The 27,921-nt window shown below is 38.7% G+C and overlaps 1 protein-coding gene across 22 annotated transcripts in view; it reads left to right on the top strand.

Moving 5' to 3' along the window:
• PLCE1 (phospholipase C epsilon 1) overlaps positions 1–27,921 on the top strand; it is a 202,716-nt gene that overhangs the window by 157,401 nt on the left and 17,394 nt on the right. For 19 of the 22 annotated variants that reach the window (XM_061635501.1, XM_061635499.1, XM_061635492.1 and 16 more), the window contains 18 exons: positions 319–994; positions 1,260–1,442; positions 2,905–3,022; positions 4,741–4,903; positions 7,066–7,188; positions 7,285–7,421; positions 7,777–8,015; positions 11,011–11,072; positions 11,154–11,319; positions 13,202–13,309; positions 14,825–14,941; positions 15,032–15,190; positions 17,037–17,166; positions 18,403–18,444; positions 19,123–19,247; positions 21,486–21,603; positions 22,635–22,766; positions 25,524–25,817. In XM_061635501.1, the coding sequence (XP_061491485.1) occupies positions 319–994; positions 1,260–1,442; positions 2,905–3,022; positions 4,741–4,903; positions 7,066–7,188; positions 7,285–7,421; positions 7,777–8,015; positions 11,011–11,072; positions 11,154–11,319; positions 13,202–13,309; positions 14,825–14,941; positions 15,032–15,190; positions 17,037–17,166; positions 18,403–18,444; positions 19,123–19,247; positions 21,486–21,603; positions 22,635–22,766; positions 25,524–25,817 (3,092 nt within the window). The remainder of the gene's footprint in view (positions 1–318; positions 995–1,259; positions 1,443–2,904; positions 3,023–4,740; positions 4,904–7,065; positions 7,189–7,284; positions 7,422–7,776; positions 8,016–11,010; positions 11,073–11,153; positions 11,320–13,201; positions 13,310–14,824; positions 14,942–15,031; positions 15,191–17,036; positions 17,167–18,402; positions 18,445–19,122; positions 19,248–21,485; positions 21,604–22,634; positions 22,767–25,523; positions 25,818–27,921) is intronic. The other 3 variants (XM_061635504.1, XM_061635503.1, XM_061635505.1) reach the window with 3 other exon arrangements.

Below are 27,921 nucleotides of genomic sequence, written 5' to 3'. Positions count from 1 at the left end.
TCCCTCCATGGATGTGATTTTATTTGCCTGAAATAGCTGTAATTTATAGATCCATGCAATGCCTGCTTATTCAAAAAGTATGTCACCGTATGCCATTTGGTTACAGAATATTGTCCATGTGTGGTATGATTAACAGTCTTTCCTCCTTTTAACAGAACAAAGTCATTGTTGAGATTGCGGTTGAGGAATGGCTTACCTTTATCACATATGCAAAGGGATTCACTTGTGTATTTACTCCCCAAAATTCCATGATGAAATAACTTACTTTTCGAAAGCGTATGCTAACGGAAGGCTTGTTGCATCTTTGTTTCCATGCAGGTTTATAACCGGAGATCTGTCAGATTCAGAAGGTGACATATTTGAGCAATCCAAAGAATGGACTACACAGACAGCTGAAGAGCAGCAGCAGGGTTTCAGTCATGGAATAGAGCTCATTCCCTGGTATGTGCTGTCAATCAGAGCTGACATCCATCAGTTCATGCTGCAAGGTGCAACAGTCATACGTTATGACCAAGAGACACATTTTTCAGCACGCTGTTTCCTTCAGCTTCAGCCTGACAATAGTACATTGACATGGATGAAGCCAATCACTGCTTGCTCTGCAAATTCTAAAATGAAACTGAGCATGCTGGGTAGCACAGCTGAACTTGGGAAATTTCCATTTCTTGGCAATACTGGATTAAATGGACTTGTGGAGGGTTACTTAGACTTGTTCTCAGCGAAGGCAGTGTATATGGGGCATTCTGGCATTGATATGCATGCTGTGTGCATTCAGAATAAACTTTGCAACATGTCCCTTGAAGAGAATGGTGTCACACTATTGTATGGACTTCAAACTACTGAAAATAAGTTGTTGCACTTTGTTGCTCCAAAATATACTGCTAAAATGCTCTTTGATGGATTGCTGGAGTTAATGAACGCTACAAGAAAGATGAAGAAATTTCCTGATCAGAGATTGCAGTGGCTGCGGAAACAGTATGTCAGCCTTTACCAGGTAAAGTGAACTATGTCCCTGTTCCCAAACAGGCAGGAAATGTCCTATCTTATGCCCACTGAACCTCTGAAACCATAGCTTTTCCATTCTCATCACCATTGACTCTATATTTTTGTAAGCTGCTCATGATAGCCCCCGGGGGCCCTAGTCCAGGCTACTCGTTGTTCTTCCAATACTGTGCATGCACACAATTAAAAGGAAATAAAAAAAAACTTTTTAAATTCTGTATCTTGTCCATTTTAATAAAGCTGAGGACTTTTATTAGGAGGATGGCCGATATGAAGGCCCAACCTTGGCTCAAGCTGTTGAATTGTTTGGAGGGAGGCGTTGGAGTACTAGAAATACAAGCCCAGGAAGCCTGACGAAAAATGTGGAGAAACCAAGCGTCCAAAGAAACAGCACTCTGGGAATCAGCACAGCTAAGAAAAAGAAGAAAGTGCTCATGAGGGTAGGATGTTTGGTTATTTAATGTTGTTGCATGCATCATTTAAACTATTTCCTGCGTTATTAGCTACATTTACCAAAACAGAGACAGAATAATTAGAAACAGAAATACTTAATTGCTACTTGTTTTCATTTCATTTATTTAGAAGCAGTATAATTCCCCCCTTTTTTTCTTTTGCACACACAAAATAATGCAAGAGTTTGTCTATTTTTAAATTTAGCATTCTGGGTGGTATTTTGGGTTTTTTTACTTCTAAATTGGACCTTTGTACTGTGGAAACCAAAGGTAAGGATAGTATCATACATCTGAAGCATGCACAGTATTCTTGTCTATCCAGAAAATATCACTCCCCCTCGTTATCAAAAAGCACTGTTAGAAAGGTAAAATCGACCTGCCAATGAGCATTTGGTACTGGAGTTGCTGGGGGAAAGGGCTGAAATAGGGGGTGGCAGAAGAATTTTAAGTTTAAAAGTGCCTATTTTAAATAGATTGTAACGCTTGGAGTAAGTAACATTACTGTTACTTAGCATTCAAAAAGTCAGAGGAACATTTTAATATTTTTTTAATTGAAGATATTGGGTTGGATCCAAAAGTTTCTCTTTGACAGAATGAGCTTTGTTCACTGGAAGAAAATACTTCTGTCAGAGAAACGCTTCCTCTATCACAAAATGAAAACCTTTGGATCCAGACCACTTTTTTGTTATTGTTGCAAACTTTGCAATAGTTACAATCACATGCAGCTGTATTTTGTGAGGATATTTGCATATTTTTGATTACACATTTTGTTGATCATATTTTGAGAAGTTTCAGTGGATCCATCTGGACATAATGCCAAGTCACGGCCTCATCCCAGGCTCATGCATTTCCTCCCCTCTCTTTTCTCCTGCACAGCTCAGAAGAGTTTTTGCTTCTGCTTTTCTTTATTATTAGTTTCATCAAGCTAGCTTCATAATCCACGGTTTGACACAGACTTGTTTTCAAACTGACTGTAGTTATTGTTCAACTTTGATCCCCACAAAACAACAAACCATGCTTAAGGGAAAGCAGAAGCAAAAGCTTCCAAATTCTTCCTCTCAGCCACATGGGTGAGGGGTGTGGGCAGCACACAAGCCTGGGAGGAGGATAGGTTTGTCCATGTAGCACTAGACCATGGTTTAGCATTATGTCTGAAAGAGGCTAGTGTTCTAGTGCCACAGTTCCAATCTAGATCGCTGTCCTCCCCTCCTTAAGGTTACATTAAAAAAACAACACCACAGATCTCATGCATGGATCTCTCATGAAGTATCTAGTTTGGACCTCAAATGAATTGCTAATAGTATTTGTATTGTTTCCGTTTTGTCTCAGCAAACTGATAATAGCTTTCTTAATTAAATGCTCCTCATATAAATTTGTAACTTACCAAATGGTGTTTGTTTTAAACATGTACTGTTTCTAAGATGTTTATTATTAAGGTCACTGTTTTAAGGGTGAAAGTGGAGATGGTACCGATGATGAGATGGCAACCCGAAAAGCAAGACCTTTTAGAGAAAATCGGAGTAGAAGTGGTTCAGACCCTCAAGATGTTGATGAGCAAGAAGAAGCAGGTACATGTCATCATTTATTGTGGCAAAGGACCTAAATAAACCCTAAGGGGGTATTCACAAACGGAGTCATCCCCTATTTGTTGTTTCATTGTGGCATCACAAGCTGCTTTCCAGTGTTCAGGAGTGGCTTGGTGGGCAGTGTAGAGGACTACATGTTTGGGGGGTGGGGGAAGCTCAAAACACTGTGTGTGTGTGTGTGTGTGTGTGTGTGTGTGTGTAACAAACTCCTATGATTTTTTTGATCTTCACCTGAATGTAGTCTCTGCCAAGTAGCTTTATACTTAAATATTGTTAGAAATATATTAATAGTGATACAGTGAACATTGCAGCCTCCTTAATATATTGCTGCCAAGCATCTGTCCCACTGGCAAATGCTCAAGCTGAGGTTTGGGTAAATGTACAAGGGAAGGGAGGGACCGCATGAGAACACTCCTCTGTGTGCCCTTACCAGTGGTATATGACACACAGACACATAGAAACAAAGAGCAGTTCTTGCGAATGAAATGTGAGCCTCATACTTGTGCAGTTTCCCCTCTCCTCCTCTGTGCAGTTGCAAAGAGGCTAGTAATAAAGATTACTTTAGAATGCTTTTATCTATAATTGTTTTTAGAATGCTTTTTTGATGTTGTTAGGATGGTCTGTTGATATGTCTACCACCCCAGGCTCCTTTGGGAGGAAGGGCAGGATATAAAGTTAGTAAACAAATAAATACTTTTCTCTGGCACAAGGTACAGTAATTGAGAATCTCTCTGTTGCATAAGTCAGTTTTACTAGGGCATCATACAGTATTAGAATATAATATTAGACTTTTACTAGGGCATAATATTAGAATATAATATTAGAATTTTAGGACTGTAAATAGACCCCTAGTATTCTATACTGTTGTCTTTAGCAGAACAAATTGTATCAAGATTGTCTCTGAAAATGTTTATTCTAGCCTGTTTTTATTTTTTAATTAAATTATTTTTATTTATTTTAAATATTCCCATGTTGCTGATCTAGCTATTTTTCTTGGTGATTTGTTCCAGTTCTTAATTATTCTTACTATAAGAAAATAATTCCTTATATCAACCTTAGATGTGATTCATATCCTTTCTATTTCTAGTTAAGTCCTCAGACTCTCATTCTGTGTTCAGTGGCTAATGCCTTAATGTTTTAGTTAGTCTGGGAAAACCACTGTATGTGGATGAAATTATTACACTAATGTATGTCAGAGAGAAAGAGAGATGAAACTCTCTTTGCTGATATCCTTTTCATAGAATGTTTATCTGTATTAATCCTGCAATGAGTGATACATTTTTATTGGCTATTTTTTTGTGAAAGTATATGTGTTATACCCATACAAAATGTCTGTTGCCTTCTCCTTCAGTACTTTATTTTCTTTCTGACAAATGGCTCAGTGTAACATGAACATTTGCATATGGTTTCATAACAGATGATAATTCTCTAAAATATATTAATGTAGCTATGGTTTATTAGCTTCATGGTTTTAAACTTTGTATGGTTTTTAAATTGTATATTTGTTTTTAATGTTCAATGTTTTTAATTTTTGTAAACCGCCCAGAGAGCTCTGGCTATGGGGTGGTATAGAAATGTAATAAATAAATAAATATTCCCTGTGAGTATCAGATTTGTTGCTTAAATAATGCTTTTATTGTTTTGGAGGCAAATATTATTTACTTATAAATGCTGTGATATACATTTGTTTTTATTCTTAGAACCAACTCTTCTGGTTACTTTTTCTGCTACCAACACTCTGCCTTCCAGAAGAACGCAATCTCTGATTACCTCAGTGCCACCTAATGTAACCCCTGGGGTCTCTTCACCTGTCAGGCCAGTATCTTCTCCTGTAATGTCTTCATCAATAAAAGGTCAATCTAGGTAGGAGAAAGCATAACTGTACATACATTTCTGGACTGAAATTCTAAAACTTATTATGAGATCACTGCTTTGCCTATTATGAGGGTTGGCTGTGAAGCTGAGATTGAGTTGTGTAAAATCTGCAAACGCATCTGGAATTTCTTTTTAGGCTTTCCCATCAGCAGTCTAAAAGTGACTTGCTTTTAGCTGACAAACCAACAGATTGCTTTTTTCAGTTATCTGTCTGAGTGTTATCTGTTTGTGCATAGACTCAAGACCTTGGGATCATAGCCATTATTATTATTAAATATTTTTGGACAAAATGGAAAAAAAGAACCAACAGTTGCTAAAAGCTACAAATTATTATCTTCAGCGAAGACACACTGCATTTAAAGCAGCCAGCTGCACGGTCTGTTCAGTTTGCCAAGTATAGGATGCCAACCTAGTGCCCTTCCAGATATCCTTGTGTATTCATGGTGATTTGTGCTTATGGTGGTTATATGCAACCCCTCTTTCACTACCATTTATGCCTGCAAAAAGTTTGGGGTGGACACATTGCTTTGTTGCCAATCTGTCAACGTCCAGTAGTTTCCAGCTGAAATCAAGTATTCATACACACATGTTCTGGAGGTGGTGGTTTTGTCCTGCTTTTGTTGCACTACAGTTCAAGAGTGCTCCTCTAGACAGCAATAAGGCAGTAACATTGGGGAAACATTTCAGAACAACTATTGAAGCAGAATTATTTGTGGATGGTCCAATAGAAATCCATCACATATCAATACACTATTATTGCACTGATGACATGTTATAGAATACAAAAAAAAATAGTCTGGAGGGGGCCCTAGTAGATTTGAGTTTGAATGCAGAAATCCAGATTCAAATTTCTGTTTAGCCCTGAAGCTTCATTGGATAGCCTTAAGCAAGCCATGTTTTTCTCAGCCTAGGTGTTAAAATAAGAAAATGAGTTAATTTCATATGTGCCAACCTGAACTCATAGAGGAATGGTGTCATACTAATCTGACAGATAAATAGGGTTACAGTTCTAAATACACTTACTGCAAAGTAAGGCACATTAGACTCAGTGCAATTTAGGTCCAAGTAAACATGCCTTGGATTATGCTGTAAGAAAAGGTTTTCACCTTTGAGGCTTGAGCAACTTTTTCACATTAGGCCACTAACCATTAGGGCACTGTTTTAAGTTGGTGTGTTCTTCTGAAAATTGATAATGGAATGGTGCAGATGTAACACTGGGAACACTTAAATGTGATTAGTGATTGGTGTGGGACTATAGGATTATATCCTTCTCATGGTTGCATCAACGCTGATGTTAAATGGTTAATATTAACAAGGTTTCCTCTTAACACGATTGTATAGCTTCAAACCCTGGTTTCAGTTTTGGCTTAAAAGGGAACCCTGGTTAGCATTGACTGCAATTAATTTTGTTGAGTACTAGTGTGACATTTTATTGGTTAAGAAAACTAGTGGCAGAAGAACAAGGACATTCATTCTGGAGAGAGGAGAGTTAGGGTAAAGGAGTGTCCAGTCTTGTGGCTTGTGTCTGCCTTCTTTATCACGGTCAAGGTATGTCTTTAGTGCCCTAAATATGCATTGCCATTCCTACAATTATCTGGTAGAAAGCATAGATCTAAGAGAAATTTTTTAATTACTAACTTCCTTTCAATTAAGTCACAATAATAGAATTGCTTTGCTAATAAAGGCAAGCATCTTTTGTTAACACTGAAGTAAACTCTTTTTAAAAAGTTACCATGCTAAATGTTGGAAATACACAAGCAAAATGATGGGAGTTCTAGATTTTGTTTGTTTTAAAATAGCGCTCATAGAAGACAAGCATTCCAGAGAGAAAATAGGCTGAACCCTACTTCCTTGACATGCGGGCTTTCTATGTGCAGAGAATTGTACTTCACATGGCAACCTGAAGTAGTACAGAATAAAAAATATTTGCCTCTTAATTTCTCTTACACTGGTAATCAAAAGTGGCCTTAGTCTTACAGAGAGGGAGGATAAATCTAGAATTAAAAAATACAATATTAACATGCAAAAACAAACTTTTAGCAACTTTTGCACCCAACTCAGTTTATTTCCTGTTTCCCCCCCTATAATCTAGCCTAAACGCAATGTCACTTTCATTAGAATCTTTTCTTTTTGATTTCTTTTCTTTTTAGCACATGGAGCAGCAGTAGCTGGCATGGAAGAGTAAAAGGGGGATTGAAGGGCTTCCAAACCTGCATGGTTTCCGATAGCAACATCAGTTTTGTTGAATTTGTAGAGCTCTTCAAGTCTTTCAGGTAAAATCTATTTACTGATTCTTACCTGAGTTAATTTTTTTAAAAGAACCTATGCTTTGAACATAATTGGTGATAAAAATGTTGCATATGTTATAGTGTTCGAAGCCGGAAGGATTTGAAGGATCTTTTTGATATATATGCTATACCCTGCAATCGATTGGGTTCTGATTCTGCTCCACTGTATACCTCTTTGAAGATTGATGAGAATACAAATGGACTCCAACCTGATTTAGGTAAGATCAGTTAATGTGACTTGTTGGTAGCAGGTTGAATTTGAAGCTGGGACATCTAGGCTCAAATGGCAACTCTAGCTGGGGGCTAACCGTACTGGGCATGTTGTTGTCTGTCTCAAATCCATTTCTGTGTGATGAGAACAATGACCTAGCCCGCTGAACTATTGTTGAAGGAAAAATATTTAAAGTTTTATAAAGCCCGTCACACATTTAAAACGTAGTATAAATGAAATATAATAAAAATAACACTGCAGTCATGTACCTTCCAACATCCATGGCCAATTAGGACGGAAAGGTTAAACATGGCACCTTGAAGATTCTGTAAAGCATTTGTATTAATGTTTTTATTGTTTAGATTTACTAACTAGGAACATATCAGATTTGGGCTTGTTCATTAAGAACAGACAGCAGCTATCGGACAACCAGCGACAAATATCTGATGCTATTGCTGCAGCGAGCATTGTTACTAATGGCACTGGAGTAGAGAGCACATCTCTGGGAATATTTGGAGTGGGCATCCAGCAACTCAATGACTTCTTAGTAAATTGCCAAGGAGAACACTACACGTACGATGAAATCCTCAGTATTATTCAGGTTTGTGACACTAAGCTATTGGAATGCATTTATTTACACTGTTTAACTACTTTGTGTTTTTCCTGTTACTCCAATTATTCCTGTTACTCTCTTTAATAGTCTTCAGTAGGCTGGGCTCGGCTATTAAAATGGCATAATAGTGTGTGCTATTGCTGCAGCGAGCATTGTTACTAATGGCACTGAAGTAGAGAGTGCAGCACCATATTTAGATGTGGTATGGCAGCATCAGAAACACAGGGAACAATCCAACTAAAGTTCAGTGCTTTTAAATTCCATTGATTTCAGTAGTAAAAAATTGAGCATGTGCTGATTCTTGCCCAAAGCTCATACCAGACATGGAAATACACAGAAATCAGCTGTTAGGAAGGGACAAACTGGTAATATCTCACTGATACACCATTCTAACATAATCTTTTCAGTCAGCTCATGCATTGGCAGCTCCAGAAGGCTTGTAGATATCACACAGATGCTAACTGTAGAGACATCTACACTGAATATGGAGTTTTTCCTGAGGGATCATACTCATAATGGAAGACCTGCAATATAGATATGGAGTGATTCTGCACAAGTTGATATATAAAGCCTGTATGTGACATTTGTGGGATGAATTTCTCAATTGGGTTCAGGAAACATGTAGGCAAGACATGGAAACTGTTGATAACTTTGATAAAATGTTCAGAACAATGACCACAACTCCAAAGGACATTTATGAAAACCAGTACAAAAGTGTGATATGTGGTAAGATATAATTTGTTTGAACAGAACATACAGTATATGTGACAAAGCAATGGTACTATGTTGCAACAACATGTTTAGATGGGTTTTGTTCAAAGGTCACCAAAGCAAAAGGATTGATACTGTGTTTGACATATGCCAGACCGTATCAGTAAAGAATCTATATAGGAGGTAATAATGCTTCATAGTATAAGAACATTGTAGGAGGCCACACAACAAAGTGGTGGCAAAGATTCTTATCATGATAATCTAATTAAAACAAATCTTGTAGCCTTTCTCTGTGGGGGATGGAAACAGGAAAAATACAGGGGAAAGCTCCAGGGGGGAGTCTTACTAGTTGCATACGAAAACTACTGTCACAAAATTATCAGGACAATGTTGACAAAGTCACAGAACCTCTCTCTCTATAAAAAAGAATATTAAACTGTTGCTTCATGCCCAACTTGCAGGACACAAATGTAATGGTCCCCTAATCATTGTTCACTATCACAATATAGTGTGCCTATGTTTCTGAAGCCTGGATTACAGCAATCAAGGCACAATGATGTTAGCCAAATTGCTTCTGTCAGAAGACACTGTGTATGTAATGCACTTCCTGGGCTACATGCCTTTGCTGGTTGTGACATAGTTAAGTGCTTTTGCTGGTCATGACAAACATGCTGCACTAAAATGTGTTTGAATTCCCTTGAATTTCAGATGACATGTTTATAACTTGGAGAAACAACCAATATACCATCAGAACCATTACAACCTCTTGAATTACAACCTCTTGCAGTTTTTGCAGATCATCTGTATGGCTCTAAGAACATAGCAGATATAAATGGGCTGCATTACATCATTTTCTATGCCAAAAAGTGTGGTAGAATCACATCGATTGCTATCGTGTTGTAACTCGCTTCAACAGCACACTCTCCGTGCTAATTACCAAACCTTTGCTTGGAAAGCTGCATGCCCTAGTTTCTACACATTCCCAGTCCGGATGGCTATGCATATAGGATAGCAAAGGACCTTTCCATACAATGGATGACTGTAAAACTAACACCAGAGTCAGTTCTGGAATTGTTTTCATGCAGGTATAAGCAGTTTTGTTCAGTGCTGACATGTACCTGTATGAACAATGGTTTCATGTGCAATTCTTGGTCTCAGTGAAAAAATGTGTCCATAAGAGAAGTCTAAGGGTTTTTTTCTTCACATTATTAACAGATTTTGAACTGTCTGCATCTTTTCGGTGATGCTTCCAAAACTTATTGTAGTAGATTATGGAACTTTTCCAGTCACTTTGAGCCCTCTTGGACCAAAATTGGGCAAGAGATACCTTTATAGCCACAAACTAGATATTATGTATTTTGGCTAATTTTTACATAATTAAGGCCTTTTTTGTGGGGGTGGAAGGTACCAATAGCCAATGTGGTTGGCCATTTTATTAGGATATAAAAAAGGGCTATCTCATTTATTCTTCCTAAATGGCAATATCACTCCATTTTTACACCCCTGGCCTATAGACTGTGAGCATTTCTTTCCACATTAACATCTATATTGTGAAACCCCTGTCTGCTGCAGAACCCCTGTGCATTGCAGAAGATTCTGGAGTATACTGTAGTGAGCATAGTCAGTTCAGGCAGAGCATTGGTCAGGTTTATTAATCCCTCAGTATTGTTCCAAGTACACTGAGAATTCACCCTGGCAGGAACATATTCGGTATTCACCTGGGGCTTGGACTGTGTGTTGCAGCTTCGTTGGCTAGCTGCCTTTTGGAGACGGTTCACTGCCATTATTGTACTCTTTCCCCCCCTATTCTGTTTTAGAGAATTTGAAAGGGGGTAGGGGTTTTCTTTCACTTCACACTGAATCCCCAATACTTCTTCACATTCTTTGCTCATGGCAGAGGACTTGTAGAGGTAGCGATCTCTCACTTTGCATCAGGTATCAGATGAGGTTTGAGCGGATGTGAGAGAGCCTAGGCCTCTCAGTTTTCTGTAAAAGAAAGACAGAATTGGCAGATGGAGGAAAGTGTCAGTATTCTGTCTGCCTACCAATTGCCATTTTCCTTGATCCTCACTTTGCTTTACAGGTGGTGGGCATGACCTACATTTGAAGACCTGCATTTGACACCATCATGTTTAATTCTGCCCTCATTAGTGCATTAGTTGTGTATCAGCACAAATTATACTGTAAAAAGTGACAAGACCTAAAAGCATTGTGTTTATTATGCCAGTTTACTTAAGTCCATGTACTGACATTCTCTTTCTGCCTCTTGCAGAAGTTTGAGCCCAGCATCAATATGTGCCAGCAGGGACTGATGTCATTTGAAGGATTTGCACGGTAATTTCATGTAGATCATCTTGATATTTGTTTAGCCAGCCTTGCATGTCTTTTATAAATTTTAGCTTTCTGTATCTCTAGGTTTCTGATGGATAAAGATAATTTTGCCTCTGTGAACAACGAGTCTCAAGAGAACATTGAAGATTTGCTATTCCCACTGTCATATTATTACATTGAGTCTTCACACAATACCTATCTCACGGGACACCAGCTTAAAGGAGAATCCTCAGTAGAACTTTACAGCCAGGTATACTTATGCCCCTTTTTTCTGCAAGAATTTGTTTGTTTGTTTGAAAAGTCAAAAAACATGACCTTTACTTTCTTTCTGAACCTAAATCTTCTGAGTGCTTACTTGCAAAACATAGGAAAACAAGACGTGTGGGAAAACTGCTTGTGTGCACAGTTGTGTTCAGATGCTTTTTTAATAATATATTTAAGCTTTGTTCTTAAGCAAAAAAAAAAAGGGGTGGTTTGAGAGTCATAGCATTTAGACACTAGCCGGTCTGATCTAACCTGCTAAAATTAGACTTTCCCACAGGAAAGACTGAGCGAATACGTTAGTTCATTTAAATGTCAAAGCACCATTCAGAATAGTGTAAGTTGTTCTGAAAGTATGAGTTTGTAGGAGAATCGTTACACAGAAGAGTAATGTTGCTTCTAGGAATATTATATAATATTTTAGACATTTTTCCTAGGCAGTAACCCACATGAAAATAAGTGTTCCTTTCCATAGGTTAAGCTATATCTTGTATATGTTAAAGTTACATCATGTTTAAAAGAGTTTACAGAAGCATCACACTTCCTGTGAGTGGAAATTTCAATTCATATCTCATCAAAAAACAGGGGCTGCAGGTGCAGTGGGACAGTGCCACAGAGCCACCCTTCAGACACTTGTCTCTGCCGCTTACCAGGACAGTGTGTGGGCAGGGCATGGTAGAGCAACTGTGAGGTTGGGGATGTGCTGGCAGAGCCAGTCCAGTGCTCCTGTTGATGCACCTGCACAGCCCCAACCACACTGCCACCCTGCGTCACCCCACCTCCATGCCATACAGGCAGAGACGTCAGTGGCTGGAGGGTGGCTGATACATGCAGTTGCAAACAAGTGGGTTTTTTTTCATTAAGAACGTTTCATTTTTAGATGTGTGAAGTGGCACTTCTGTGGGGTGGTGCTCAGATACTGTGTGCTAGATTGCCTTCTGTTTTATGTCCAAACACATCTGGATACTGTGGAGGTCAAGAAAACAATACTGGTAGGCTGCAAAGAGTGGCTGTCTTGGAAGAATACTGGAGAGGCAAAATGTGCAGCTAATATAAATTTTTTTTAAATGGTCTCAGTGTATCCTAACTATAAACACAGGTGCAGATGGTGCCGGTGCAGAGAGATCAGTATAGGGCTGAACGGTTGAATTATGTATATGCTAGTAATAATGGAAACCTAGCTATGAGAGAACTAGAAAAGGTCCTCATATGCAAAGATGTATCACTGAACGCTAAAGTCAGGATCATTCAGACCAAGGTGTTCCCAATCTTTATGCATGAATGTGAAATTTGGACAGTGAAAAAGGCGGATAAGAGAAAAATCAACTCATTTGAAATATGGTGTTGGAGGAGAGCTTTGTAGATACCATGGGCCGCAAAAAAGACAAATAACTGGGTGCTAGAACAAATTAAACCAGAACTATCATTAGAAACTAAAATGGTGAAACTGAGGTTATCATACTTTGGATATATAATGAGAAGACAGGATTCACTAGAAAAGACCATAATGCTGGGAAAAACAGAAGGGAGTAGAAAAAGAGGAAAGCCAAACGAGTTGGATCGATTCCACAAAGGAAGCCACAGACCTGAACTTACAAGAACTGAACAGGGTAGTTTATAACAGTTGCTATTGGAGGTCGCTGATTCATAGAGTTGCCATAAGTCGTAATTGACTTCAAGGCACATAAAACTTCTCAAGATTGTTCAAACAGGAATGTTATCAAATGTATTGAATGTTTTTATAGTACTTTACTGTATTTTTCCTCTTTGTGTGACAGTGTAGCATGCTCACTAAAATACATGAAACTGCAGCCCTTTAAAATGATGTATGGCTCTGTAGAAGTGATGCACTATCATGTTCTTTGTTTCAGGTTCTATTACAAGGCTGCAGGAGTGTGGAATTAGATTGCTGGGATGGTGATGATGGAATGCCTGTAATTTATCATGGGCATACACTAACTACTAAGATTCCTTTTAAGGTATGTATATGTTCGTAACCATATCTGTTGTAGTAGAAATTACTCTTGTAGAAAAGAATAAGCTACTAAAAATCTATAATTTTTAGGACGTTGTTGACTAGGTGAATGAACTGCACTGAGGCTTGTATCTGAGCAGTAGCATTTCATTAATTTATTACTAGAATTTACTACGCCACTCTAGTCAAAAGACTTCCATAGCAGCTTACACTAACTAACAGGCAGCTACATCACAGAAGCCTCAGAATAAATCAGTAAAAACCATTCACAAGACATACTTCTTATCAAATAGAAATGTCTTCAGCTGTCACCAAAAATACATTACAGAGACTCAGGAGAGTCACTCCAGGAAGAGCATTCCATAATTGGAGTGCCAGAGCTAAAAAGGCCTTACCCCTAGTCACCACTCCCCTCACTTCTGTCATGGTGGGAAAGAATTTCTTCAGAAGACAATACTTGGGACAGTAATCTAGCTACTGTATTTTGTACCAGCTGAACTTTCTGAATAATCTTCAAAGGCAACCCCACATACAATGCATTATAGTGGCTTAAGTGAGATGTTTCCAAAATGTGCTTAAACGTGTTCAGGCTATCTGTGTCTAGATCAGAGGTGGGGAATTGGATCTGGCAGTAAGCTAGATCCTTATCTCCGCCACTCACCACAGGCTAAGTTTGACAGCTGGGTGAGACAACCCACCTGTCAATCACTGATTTAACAATGATGCTAGGTGTCCCATTTTTACATATTGCTGTGTACAGTAGCTAGCTGATCTTCTGCTTATCAGCACTTGCAAAGTGCTGTGCACAGGGCCACTGATCAGCTGGTTGACGATACCTGCAAGCCCCTTTGGCCCAGACACAGCTTTACTTGTCCCACACCTGACAATTATATATGATGTCTGGTATAGGGCAGGTAGGAGTGCCTTGGCTAGAATAGCCTGGCAGGCCAAATGGGGGGAAGCCTGGCAGGCCTAATTAGGCATGTAGACCAGAGGTTCCCCACTACTGGTCTAGATGTAGTACAACATCTAGGTACCAACAGAGCAGATCATAGTATCTTGGTGGCAAGATCCAGTACAGTTGCCAGAGACTTCATTTATAGCAGGTGTGGGCAACCTTTGGTCCTTCAGAAGTTGCTGAACTACAATTCCCATCATCCCTATCATTGGCCATGTTTGCTAGGGATGATGGGAGTTGTAGTTCAGCAACACCTGGAGGGCCGCAGGTACCCCGCACCCGATTCATATAGGATGCCAGTTCTGCTGCAGCTATGTAAATCACTGCTTGTGCCTCTACAACTAAAGCCAGACCCTTAATGTAGGAGTCTAGATCCTGCATGTATGATGTTTTCCTATTTATTTCTGAAAAACACCTTAAATTTACATTGCTTTTCCTCCTTCTGTCTGGGGTCAGCATGGTTAAAGCAAGATCTCCTTCATTAATTTGTGGGGCAGAATGGCATGTGTCCTGGGTGCCATAGAAGGATGATGTTCTTATGGTTAATTTTTATGCTTGCAGGAAGTAGTGGAAGCTATTGGTCGCAGTGCTTTTATCACCTCAGACATGCCAATTGTCATATCTATTGAGAATCACTGTTCCTTGCCTCAGCAGCGAACGATGGCTGACATTTTCAAGGTGGGTAACAAGAGAGAATAATACCATTCAACATGGTTTGGACTTGGGTCCCTTTTTTCATAAAACCTTAAATCTTATTTGATATTTCAGAATACATTTGGAGATAAGCTGGTTACCAGATTTTTATTTGAGAGTGACTTTTCTGATGACCCAATGCTACCTTCTCCCCATCAACTGAGAAGAAAGATTCTGCTTAAAAACAAAAAGCTCAAAGCTCACCAAACTCCAGTGGATATATTAAAACAGAAGGTAGGATTTTTCTTTGTAAAAAGTTTTGAGGGCTAAGAATAGTAAATATTATTTTTTTAAATATTGTAGTGGCTAAATGTGCACTGACTTGGGGAGACACATCAACATAGGAAGCTGCCTTATACAGAGTCAGACCATTGGTCCATCTAGCTCAGTATTGTTTACACTGACTGGCAGTCTCTTTCCAGGGTTTCAGGCAGGAGTCTCTCCCAGCCCTGCCTGGAGATATCAGGGACTGAACATGGGACCTTCTGCAAGGCAGATGCTCTGAGTTACAGCCATTTCCCACAATTGTGGTTTATAAATAAAAAAGCAAAAGAACTAACATGTGATAGAAGTCTTAGGTACAATAGACTCATAATGAAACATAATTTCTAATGCTCATTTCATGTATTTGAGAAAATATGTAGTTTCATTACAGTATTCAATTAATAAGTCTAGAAAATGGAATGAGATCACCAGCTATGTTCTTTGTTTGTCTAAATATAATGCTTAGTGTGCTTTCTTAATTAGCAAGGTTCTGCTGTTTTATGGTCTTTGGTAACATAATGCTAATAATTAAATTGTTGATATTTTACAGTCTTGTGATATGGTCCTCTATATGTTATGTACTTTGGATGAGTATCTATTATTCATACCAGTAGCGAGCATGTATTTTAGTAGAACTCTCTTGCAGTTTTCAAATATACTATACAGTAGTAGCAAAACCAGTATATGAACTGTCTCTGTGTTGAACTTGCACTCCCTCTCTGAATTAGACGGTAGCATATATTTTCCCCCTTTCAATTAAAGGAGCATGGGCTAAATAGGTAACAGTACAAACTATATGCTATCATACAATTCTTTATTTGATTTTTGTATACTTCTATATTCTTATCCATTCACAGAATTACTGATGAAAACCTTATGCAAGGAAATGGAATGTATATTGGGAAGTGCCGCTTCTCTACTGCATAATATTTTCCAGAAAGCCACACTCAGTCCTTTTTTGAGCATTTTAAATGAATAAAAATATAATTGCATGTGTCTATGCACTGACAGATAGGGACAGATATGTTGCTGTAGATGCAACACAGAGTCATAACATTCAAACCAGTGCTTACTGTCATCTTATTTAATGGATTGTAAAGTGCACCCTTAGCTTCCCAAGACTTCATGAATGTTACATTCATGGTATATACGTTTGGGGTATATTTGGATAGCATAGATCACAAGGAGATGACATGTATTAAGCAAAAGTTCATTATTGTTAAATAATCCGTTGTAGCCCTGATCCAGTGTTCTTGGGCTAGCTCACAGCTTACCTGGCTTGATAATCCTCTTGCTCTCTCCATCATGGATGTAATTTAATGTGTGATGTGGGTGTGTATGTGGAGGCCCAATTTGTGCAGTCTTCTTTTTTCTTCTTTTCCTTTGTCTGGTAATGGGGAAGAACTATGTATATTGGGCCTTTGCATGAAGAAGTTCTGTGTTATGTTACATTTGTGATGAAAAGGCATGGACATGCTTACCACCACAAGAAGACTATATTAATTGATCACATTAATTCCATTAGAGGCAGCTGGGGAGAGCTAAGGAGAGAGCATATTATGAGGTGGCTGGTAGCTCAGTGGGAAAGAGCAGTGCAGTGAGAAATAAGAAATGGTGTTGAGTCCCACTCCAGAAAGATGGACATATAACTTCTACAAGGAAAAATCTATTGCTTTTGTGGGAAGTAACATAGCTCAGTGATGGAGCTAAACAAGGACTCTGAGCATATATAATAACATTATATATCAGGGAAACATACAATTTCTTGGTATTTTCTAAACTAACATCTCATGTTTTTAAATATTTAATGCAATAGGCTCATCAGCTAGCATACATGCAAGCTCAGGCGAGCAATGGTGGTAATGTGGGGAACCTCTCCACTACTAATGAAGAAGAGGAGGATGAAGAAGAGGAGGATGACTATGACTATGAGTCTCTCTCTGATGGTAAACAAACACACTTACTATGTATAGTGTTGCATTCTTGAGATTTATGGAGTGGGCACTGTTTCATTCATAACAACACATAAAATTGCTTAACCCCCCACCCATAAAATTCCTTAGTCACAACATTTAAGTACTTGTCACTATGTGACTCATTTTAATTTGTATTTAATTAATATCCATTCTAAATAATAGGAAAATAATATTGTTTGTGTGAAGGTTTGGAAAAGGAACTGTGTTTTGGAACAGAATATGTATGTGTTTTATTGTCTCAAACCAAGTACGTTATTTTTGAATAAAGCCTTTATTAATTTTCTTTGTTTCTATAAACTCAACTAACACAATTTTGTGCATTCTGTTCAATAATAGGCCTTGATCCAGCCTTAATAGTTCTATAGCTGTTGATAGTGATAAAACCTCAAGAGAAGATATTAAGAAACATAGCATTTCTCATTTTTATTATTGCAGAAGGTGATTGTTTCATATGTGTACTGAAGTAAATGTTTTTAATTTTTAAAGTTGGATTTATATATCTAATACTTCTGCTTTGAACCGTATTCCAGCAAAAGCTTCGCGTCTTGCTTAACTCAGCTGTTCAGAAAGTATAATTAGTAGCATAAATTAAAACACTGTGGTCAGGAAGCATGTTTTATATTGTCCAGGGAAATAGTGACAATCTCATACTTAATAACCTGATTAGATAGAATATGATTCATCTGGAAATGTTAAAATGCACAGTGAAAAAAAAGAACAACAAGTTACATTTTAGTGTTTTATTGGATTTTTCTGGCATCATAGTATTATTTATTTATTGTTTACTGAATTTATATCCCACCCCTCCTCCTGGAGCCCATTGGCTCACCCCAGTTGGTTCCTCCTTCAGCCACTTTTGTGATATGTGCATGAAGTATATGTTAATAATATGATGAAATGCTCTGCCAAATCTAGAGCAAACTAAATTTTTGCCTGTATACCTAAATACTTCCTAAATACTCACACTATGAAATCAGCCCCATTCTGGGTTAATCTAGATTCAGTTGTGTGAAATAAAATCTGACTTCATCTTTACACTCTGTTTTCTAATAGTTAGTATTTTCAGCTTTATATCCTTGCAGCAATTCTGCAAGGTTTTATGACAAGATGATAGTTCTACATAGTGTGAATGTAATTTTAATTTCTCTGGCTTTATTTCTTAATTTCCTTTACTCTTTTTTCCTTTCTGACTCTGTTTTCCTATAGCTGATGTCCTTAATGCTTCTCCTGCTCCTAACAGCCAGGAAGGTAAAAGGCCACTTGGTCAAGCATCATAACTGCATGAATTTCAGCACTGCATTTCCAAACAACTTAGAAGGCTTTCTTGTAATTTCACATTTTAGTAAAACACAATTTGCATTTGTGTCATTTTTTCATTACTTACTGTAGAGCTGAGATCACAAAGTTTGCATGTTCTACACTAGTTTCTTATTTATGCATTTTGGTTATAGTTAAATAGATTATTGGATCACGTTTATGTAGGTTGATTTAAAATTTGCAGTATAGTTTTCTGTTTGATTATAACTTTGGGTAGAACACTGAAAATAAGTTTTAGTAAACAAATTTCCTGTCACAACTCTCCCCCCCCTTAGCCTTATTTATAGGGTTGAGTACAATCCGAGGCAGCCAACATTTAAAATATTTTTTAATTTTAAAAATATGTTAATTGATGCAATTTAATTTAAGGTTTATTCCACAAATGTTTTCATATGGAAAATCAACTTTTGCTTTGGTTGTTGAAGGAATACCGCTGAGCTCACAAAGGTAGGATAAAAGCTGACTCACACTTAGAAGAATATTACATGGAAGAAATTATTTGCCTAGTTAGTATAATATATTGATTATTCAGAATAATATTGGTTGCTTTACTCAAAACATTCAGTTGAAATATAATTTGCCTTCAGTCAGATAATGCTTATTTTCCAGATAATATTTTGGAAGACCGACCTGAGAATAAGTTAACCATTGATAAGCTTCAATTTGAATACAATGAAGAAACTGCAAAGCGAGTAAAGAAGACAGAAAGCAGTACATACAACAATAAAGGAAAGGTAGTACTTGATCATATTTCTCTGTCAAGCTTTCATCCATACTGGGGGTGACCTGCAATTAGGGGTGGTATTCAATGCTAGTCCTACTCAGAGTGGTCCCATTGAAGTTAATGGGCAAGTCTAACTTAGGTTAATTAATTTCAACTACTCTGAGAAGGACTTAGTTGAATACAACTCTAGAACTGGAACTTATTAAGATATTAAAAACTACACATGCCTATGGCAACTTAGAAGATCTATGTTTAAATGCATCTAGTCTGGTCCCAGTTGCCCTGAGGAAGAATCTATTTGACTGCAATCCTATACCCATTTACCTGGGAGACAGGCATTTGAATTCAGTGGAACTTGCTTTTGAGTAGGCATGTGAAGATTACACTGATAAAATGCCTTGTTCCTCAATAAACTTACTTTTTCTTGGGCACCTCTGAGGTTTTTCCTCTCTGTTGTTCCATACATGAATCAGTCAACTGAAGTCAAAACTAAGCAAGGCATGATATTTCATGGTTTAAATAAGGGTGGTTCTCTCACCTCAAAAATGAATTATCCCTCATTTGATGTTCAGCTGTTGTTTTAGTAGTTAAGTTTTGATACCTCAACAAATGTAGATTTTGGTTCGGTTGCGTATTGTACTTTCTTCCAGTTATCAAGATAATTTCTTTGTCTTCCTGAGAAAGTTTTTCAGTTTCACCTTGCCAACTACCACTCTGCTTCACTGGAGCTCAACTCATGCATATACAGTATGCTTATCACCTTCCCAACTTGCTTCATGTATATGATGAAGGGAAGTTTTGCCTAGGAAAGCTCATTCCACAATAAATTGGTTGGGCTTAGTTTGCCTGTATATCATGGTCAGAGCTTGGAAAAGTTACTTTTTTGAACTACAACTCCCATCAGGCCCAGCAAGAATGACCACTGGATTGGGCTGATGGGAGTTGTAGTTCAAAAAAGTAACTCTTCTAAGCTCTGATCCTGGTGGATTTCCCCCCTCTGTTTAATGCTCTGTCCATAGAGAGGGACATTTACCATGTCTTACAACATTTCCATTATCTCAGACAGCGAAACCCCTCCCCTTACTATTCTACTGCTTTCCAGTGGTGTGGTACTATGTGGTGTTTTGAACATACAGTAATGTGCATGGAATACTAGGCTGGGCTTCATATTTATCAATATTCTGCTACTACACTCTGTGGGTGCAAAATAGATGTGCCAAAAGAAAAGAAAAGCTGCACAATGTTCTAGGAAGAAGGGAAACAAGGAGAGTGAGTTTGCCATCACCTCTTGGAAAGGCCTTGGAAAGATAAACAGGTTAAGCCCCCTTGCCTTGCTCTGTGTTTTCACTTTGGACCTTGTTTTACCTTTTTTAAAGAAAATATGAAAGTGACATATAGATTGCAAGGCTATTTCTAATGCAACGTAGCTTTAAATACTACTTATTTTCAGTTTGCAAGGTTCATGCATTGAATGCATGACTTTCATAAAAGCCACAAAATTAGCTGTATTTTCACAATATTTGGAAAACAATTTAGTGGATGTCACTGAATTCTTTCATAAGATCTCTATCAAAAGTATATTTACAAATATAGAGAATGGTGAACTACCAGAACCTCTTCCAGGGGAGAATTATAATAGTTCTATAGTTTGCCTGCTAGGATAAGGCTCACCATTTAAGCCAGATGGTTTAACTTCATGATGTTCTTTCTGTGAATGCACTGCATTGTACAACCCAGGTTTTTTTTTTTAAAGGATCTTACGTGTGTAGGGGGACCATATATATAGGCAAGATCAAATTAATAGCTATTAAATACTTTTGAATTCATATTAATAAAGTGAACTATTTTGTTTTTAGACCTTGAACATTCCTGTGCAGTAATATGTAGCTGTGATGGAAAAAGTCCATGTAACTCACCTGGCTGGGGAAAAGGGAGGTATGGCAGTGGAATGTAGAGTTAGGTTGGTTATCCTCTTGTTGCTAAGAGGGTAAAGGCAGCAGTGTTCCTGATCTCTCACTGTTGGTCTGTGGAAGGTATAGATTTGGAGGAGAAAGGAATAGTGCTGAATTTGGTAAAGAAGAAACCCAAGAAGAAGAAATTTTAAAACATTGTATGGGTAGATATAAATTTAAATTAAGAATGGTATATACTTTCAAATGAATGAGTATATGCTGCTTATGATTAAACTGCAGTTTGGGCATATATTAAGTATGGTGAAATCATTTTTATCACTTTAATTGATATATAGGTTTATGACATGGAATTAGGGGAAGAATTTTATCTTTCTCAAAATAAAAAAGAAAGCAGACAAATAGCACCAGAACTGTCAGATCTTGTCATCTACTGTCAAGCTGTGAAATTTCCTGGTAAGTACATTGTGTTGATTGCTTGTGGTTATTATTGTTTTTGAGTGTTTTCCCCAAGAGAGATGCCATGCTAGAAATAAAGAAGAGTCTATAGGAAATTAAAAGTGAGTCCCCATTTATTTTCACTTGCTACAAACTTTCTTCCCAGGCATACATTTCTGATATTTCCTTCTCTGCTTTCTATCCCAACACTCACTCACTCACTCACTCACTCACCCACCCACCCCCTAATCCTTTCCGTAGAGGCTGGGCTACAGTCCAAATAGGGAACTGAAAGAGTAGGTTACATTAGAATAGGAGCACAAGCAAGAATTGAAATAGAGTAAGAACAGACAATGAGTAAAGAATCAGCTGTACTACAATGGTTTGGTTGTAGAAGAAAAACGGCCCAGGGAAAGAATGAAGCATTAATTTGCATAAGTATTGGAGAAAGAAGAGGTAAATTGTAGTTTCTTGCTAATCTTGTATCAGGAATAAAACTGACACAGTTGCTATTCTTATATGCTTGGATCCAAAGATGTCCTTCTGGTTGGATAGGCATTTCCAGTCATGCAAAGTTTTCTGTTCCGGAGATGTAGCAGGGTAGGGGAATGAGAAAGTTAATTTCCACAGTAGAAATGTACTCATAGAAGCTAGGACCCAAGCCATAGCATTTCTTTGCCTTAATCAAGGGTCCTATGTAACTCCAATTCACTAGCAAGGCAATTTATAGATCTTGAAAAAGATACACATACACAAACAGTGCTTGAGTGTACAAACAAGGGAATGAGAAAGCCCTTGAAAGTGAGAGAGTTCCGTGTGTGCATTGAAGCCCACAAGGAGCTCCAAGAGATGGCAGGATTAGAACACTGGTACACTATTTTATAATTCATCTTGTCTATGCATATGTTACAAAGTAGAGTTTTCCTGCATAAGACAGTAATTAGCATTAGAATACAAAGACTTCAGCATAAACTGTAAAAGCAGCAAAAATATTATGCCCACTTGCTCATGTTTTTCAGTCCATTTATTTTATTTTTGTATGGAAATAGGATTGTCAACTCTAAATCCATCTTGCTCTAGCAGAGGGAAGGAACGGAAGAGCAGGAAGTCCATTTTTGGCAACAACCCTGGAAAGCTGAGCCCAGGGGAGCCAGCAATGCTTGCCAAATCATCTGGAAAAGGTAAAGGCAGCATCTTCCTTTACTAGTCACGGGGAATGGCTCTGTAATCCAACACATATACCGGACCTACTAGTTAAAAATCAAACACATTGCCTTGCATGTGCAGCACTCAAAATTTGGAATAATTTCCCATTAGCAGTGCAACCATTACAGTGACTTCATTACAAATAATAATGTAATCAACAGTAACGAACTCTTGGAACAGTATCTGAATGCGAGAAACATAAATATAATCAGTTAAATTGTACTAACTGAAAAGCCATATTTCAAGCCTTTTTAAAATTTCTTATGAGATGCTTTGTATGCCTGGTCCCAGGCTATGGTCTGAAGGCACATGAGGCCAGCACCCTGCTGAAGCTAAGCAGGGTCTGGTCTGGTCTGGTCAGTGCCTGGATGGGAGCCTGCCTGGGAACCATATGTAAACTGCCTTGGGTTTCTGTGATGAAAAGAAAGGCAGAGTATAATTATAATAAATAATAAATGTTAAAGATTTTCCAGTTTTATTTATAGGAGCATTATAGTGCTCCTTTAAATATTTTAATTGCCAAAAAAGAGCCACGGTTTTATATCACTGGTGTGGTACAGACATAATCCTGCAATTCATTAACCATGATGAAGAAATTAGTAGTAGGCTGTGGACTATGGACTCCTGCATTGCCCCTCCCTTTCCTTTAGTCTGAATTCCTGTTTTACATTGTCTTAGTTCAGATCCAAAGCTAAGCCGAACCATGGCTTAGCACAAATGCATCAGCATGCAGGCAGGGCTGGCACCAGACATGCCAGGGCCCTTGGGCACAAGCTGCCCCAGGCCCTGGCACTCCCCTTCCATGATTCGTGGCAGGATTGCTGCTGCGGATCGCTTGCCCCGCCATTCCCTTGCTTAACCTACCTTTCTCAGCTGTTTTGCAGTTGCACACACAGCACTGCCCTTAAACAAAGATGGCAGCTGAGGTTTCCCTAAGGGGCTGAAGCCTCTGCCGCCATCTTGGCTCATGGCAGGGATGTGCATGCACAGCACGCATGTGTGCCATCAGCCAAGATGGCAGCAGAGGCTTCAGCCCCTTAGGGAAGCCTTGGCCGCCATCTTTGTTAAGGGCAGAGCTGCGTGCGCAACTGCAGAACAACGTAGGTTAATCAAGGGAATGGCAGAGCTCTGAAGCTCTTGCCGTGCGATCCGCAACAGTGACCTTGCTGCGAATCGCTGAAGGGGAGCAGAGGGGCTCCTCAGGGGCCCCTGTAGCCCCAGGGGCCCTCAGCCAGTGCCCCACGTGGCCATACTTTGGAACCGGCCCTGCATGCAGGCTCCCAAAGGGGAGATGGCTGTCACTTTGCTCCTTCTCTGGTCCTGATGCTGTGTATCTGTGAGCTAAGCTATGGTTTGGTGTAGCATGTCGCCAAAATCTGGACTTGTATTTTGTCTTGGTTCAGACAAACCATGAGCTGTAAATCAGGAACAAAACTTAGGTACAGCTTGTGTTTTATCTGGAACAAGACAAACTACAAGCCTAGGTTTGGATGGCACACTAAGTCAAACCATGGCTAAGCTCACAACAGCACATCTGCAGCAGGACCAGAGAAGGAGCAAAGTGGCTTCAAGAGCCCACATGTTTGCACATTCACACAAAGGGTAGAAGTACACTCGCTGTTCCGCTGGTTCCAGTGCATCTTCCCCTCTCTCTTCTGAAAATGGGATCAAACGCTAGTCAAACCCTGCCCGTTTTTACTGTAAAACCTGGTGGGAGGAGCTTAAGGTTTTTTTTAAATTCAGCGTCAAAGAGATTTTGCAACTGATTGGCTGATCACCCCATTCCCTCTCCAGGTATGGCTAATGGAAACACTTTGATCTGGCGACTAATGTGTGCGCAGTCTAAGTCATGGCTTAGTTTATTAACATGTGCAAACTGGGTCATTGTATCTGCACTAATGTATACCATATTTTTCAAGTCCGTTACTAACTGGTTAAGTGGAAGACACTAGGTAGCATTGACCATGTTCAGTGTTACACTGAACAGTGGTTAATGCAAACAGAATGAAGGATTTGCTCCAGTTAGAAGGTAGAGAGGAAGTACAGAATTCTGCAACCTGATCCAAATTCCTTCATGATTAATAGATCTGCAACATCACGTTCTTCTGAATTGGGTGTCTGCATTGGGATTCATTCTTTATTACACTGTTTAAATTTTTCAGGTATATATGTGTTGATTTTATTTATTTATTTTACATTATTAGATTTGTATTCCGGCTTTCTTCCATCACTGCACTCAGAGCAGCTTACATGAAGTTTCCAGACAGTCTCCCATCCAGACCTGCTTAGCTTCTAGAAGTCTGCTGCATTATATACCCACAGATCCTTTCCTAGAGACATGATAGTTATTAATAGTGTTAACAATATACAGGAATGAAAGTGACATCTTATTTTAAAGTTAAGCCACAGATAAAGAAACTAGGCATCCAGCTGAAATTTCTCTGAAGATTTCTCTGCAGTATTTCAACTTCTGAAGATTGAAGCCATAGTTCAGTTTTTAAAAGTGGGTTTTCCTTTGAGGAATAAAAGTCTCTGCAGAAAAGTATTCAAAGGGAGCTCTGGTGATGCACAAGATTCCGTACTGCTGCATCAATTACTACTTTGGATTGTGGTCATGGTTCCTTGAGAATCATGCATTTGTTTCCTGTTAATATATTTGTATTGGGTATGAGGGGAAGACAAGGCGGTGTTATAAAATTGTGCATCTGTAACTTGTAAACATCTGTCTCTAGGTGCCTTGGATAGTGCACGTCAGACCTCTGAAGAACCTTTTTCACCTGCATTTAGCCCTACAACTTCTCTCAGTTCTCTAATAAGGACACCTCGATGTTACCATATCTCCTCTTTGAATGAAAATGCTGGCAAGCGCTTGTGCAGACGATATTCTCAGAAGCTGATACAGCACACCACCTGCCAGCTGCTGAGAACCTACCCAGCTGCTACACGTATTGACTCATCCAATCCTCATCCTCTTCTGTTCTGGTTACATGGGGTACAGCTAGTGGCACTGAACTACCAAACTGATGGTATGGGCACACTAATTCCTTGATAATAAAATATATGTGCACTTCAAATGTTGTAAGATAAATTAATCATTTTTGTTACATCTCGTGTTTCCTTACTTAGCATCATTATAGATGTAAAACTAATATATATTTGGAGGTACACTGATGGAATAAAACCCTTAACAAAAATAACAGTGGGTTCAATTACGATGCCCTTCTCCTCCTGGGAATGTCACATGAGCAGTTCTTCTCTATGGCAACACTCTATACAGAGTCAGTAATGTAGACAGCATCCTACCATATGGATCCACACAAATGCATATAGCATTCCGTAACCCCAAACAAATGCTTCTGATGTAGGAAAAATTTAGAATGGCCACTGCTGTTTGTAGCCATTATCATTTCTGTGCTGTATATCACTACAGGGAAGAGCTTCTTGACAATGTGAGTGATCATGATCATGAGGAGTTCCACCCACAATGTTAAGCCAAGCTAGCTTAGCACAAACACATGAGTGTGGGAGTTCCCAGAAAAGAGATTGTGGACACTATGCTCATTCCCCAATCCTCCTGCTCCTGTGAGCTAAGCCATTGTTTGACTTAGTGTGCTCTACAAACCTGGGCTCGTTGTTTGTCTTGCTTCTGACAAACCACACGCTGTAACCAAGGTATGTGTTTGTGCTTGCAGTTTGTAGTTTGCCTGGAGGAGACAAATCATGAATCCAGATTCAAATCGCACACTACGCCAAACCATGGCTTCGCTCATGACAGCACAGCTGCAGGAGGACTGGGTGAGGAATGCAGCAGCCACAATTTCCTTTCAGGGAATGCTTGTGCATTTGTGCTAAGCCATGGTTTGGCTTAGTATTACGTGCAAACCTTGTTTGAAACAGCCCTTATCTGTATAGTAATCTGTTCCTGAGAACTATGACCTTGAGTTGTAGTTCTGCAACATTAAATGCATAGCAGTGAAATACCCAGCTTAAAGAAAACGCTGGCCATGTGCAAGCCAGGTGAGCCTCCCTGGGAAGGCTGTTCCATAACCTGATACTACTGCCAAAATGACCCACTCTCTGATAGTTATCCACCTCACTTCATTTGGGCCCCATCTATACTGTACATTTAAAATAGTATCATACCATTTTAAATAGTCATGGCTTCCCCCAAAGAATCCTGGGAACTGTAGTTTATTAAAGGTGCCAAGAGTTGTTAGAAGACCCCTATTCCTGTCATAAAGCTACAGTTCCCAGAGTGGTTTAACAATCAGTCCCTCTTTCCAGGGAACTTTGTGGCCAAGCTATCACCATCCAGGTAAGGTTGTGGCTGGTATATCAGCCAAAGCTGATAAAAGGTGCTTTAAACCACCGAGGTCACTTGAGCTTCTAATGACAGTGCTGGATTAATAAACATCCCCAGACTGTAAACCCGGATCTTTAAGGGGGAGTGCAACCCCAACTAGATGGGCCAAACTATAATCCAGCTTCATATTCTCAGATGTTCAGCTATTGCAATCTGTTCACTAATGTGCATTGAATGACGTTTCTGTTCACTTACACATACAACTGGGAGGTTTTTTTATACTCTTTATGCCATTGTATCCTTTATTACAAGGATGGGGAACCTCTGGTCCCCGCTCCAGATGTTGTTGGATTAGACGTCTCATCACCAGCCAACATGGGCAACAGGCCAATGTCTGGAGGGCCATAGGTTCCCCATCCCCCCTTAATGGTATTGTCCAGTCCATAAACCAGCTAAAATTAGAAAGTTTGGATTTTAGCCAGTTTATTCCCTCTGAAATAAAATCAACTTATATGCAAGTATTCTGCCTTAAAATAATTAATTGGATTGGCTGTTTCTGCCCCTTATTGAAGAAAGGGTTCTTCTATATCATGTTGCAAGCATTCATGCAATAAATATTCCTGTATCTAGGCTTCTAATAAATATGGAACTATGTAATTGCTTGAAGGTTTCTGTTTCTTCAAAGCTTCTACAGTTTGATCAATTAGAGTTAATATACTAACAGATGCTTTTGGCAATTAATGAAGTCAACTACATAAAACTGAAACGAAATGGCAAATTTTAAAATAAAAACTTTTGTTTTTAATTTGTTGTCTTACTATCAAGAT

This window comes from Rhineura floridana, chromosome 7 (genome assembly GCF_030035675.1).
Source record: "Rhineura floridana isolate rRhiFlo1 chromosome 7, rRhiFlo1.hap2, whole genome shotgun sequence".
Lineage (NCBI taxonomy): Eukaryota > Metazoa > Chordata > Lepidosauria > Squamata > Rhineuridae > Rhineura > Rhineura floridana.
The sequence above is the reverse complement of the archived record's forward strand: the minus strand, read 5'-3'. Positions and strand labels throughout refer to the sequence as shown.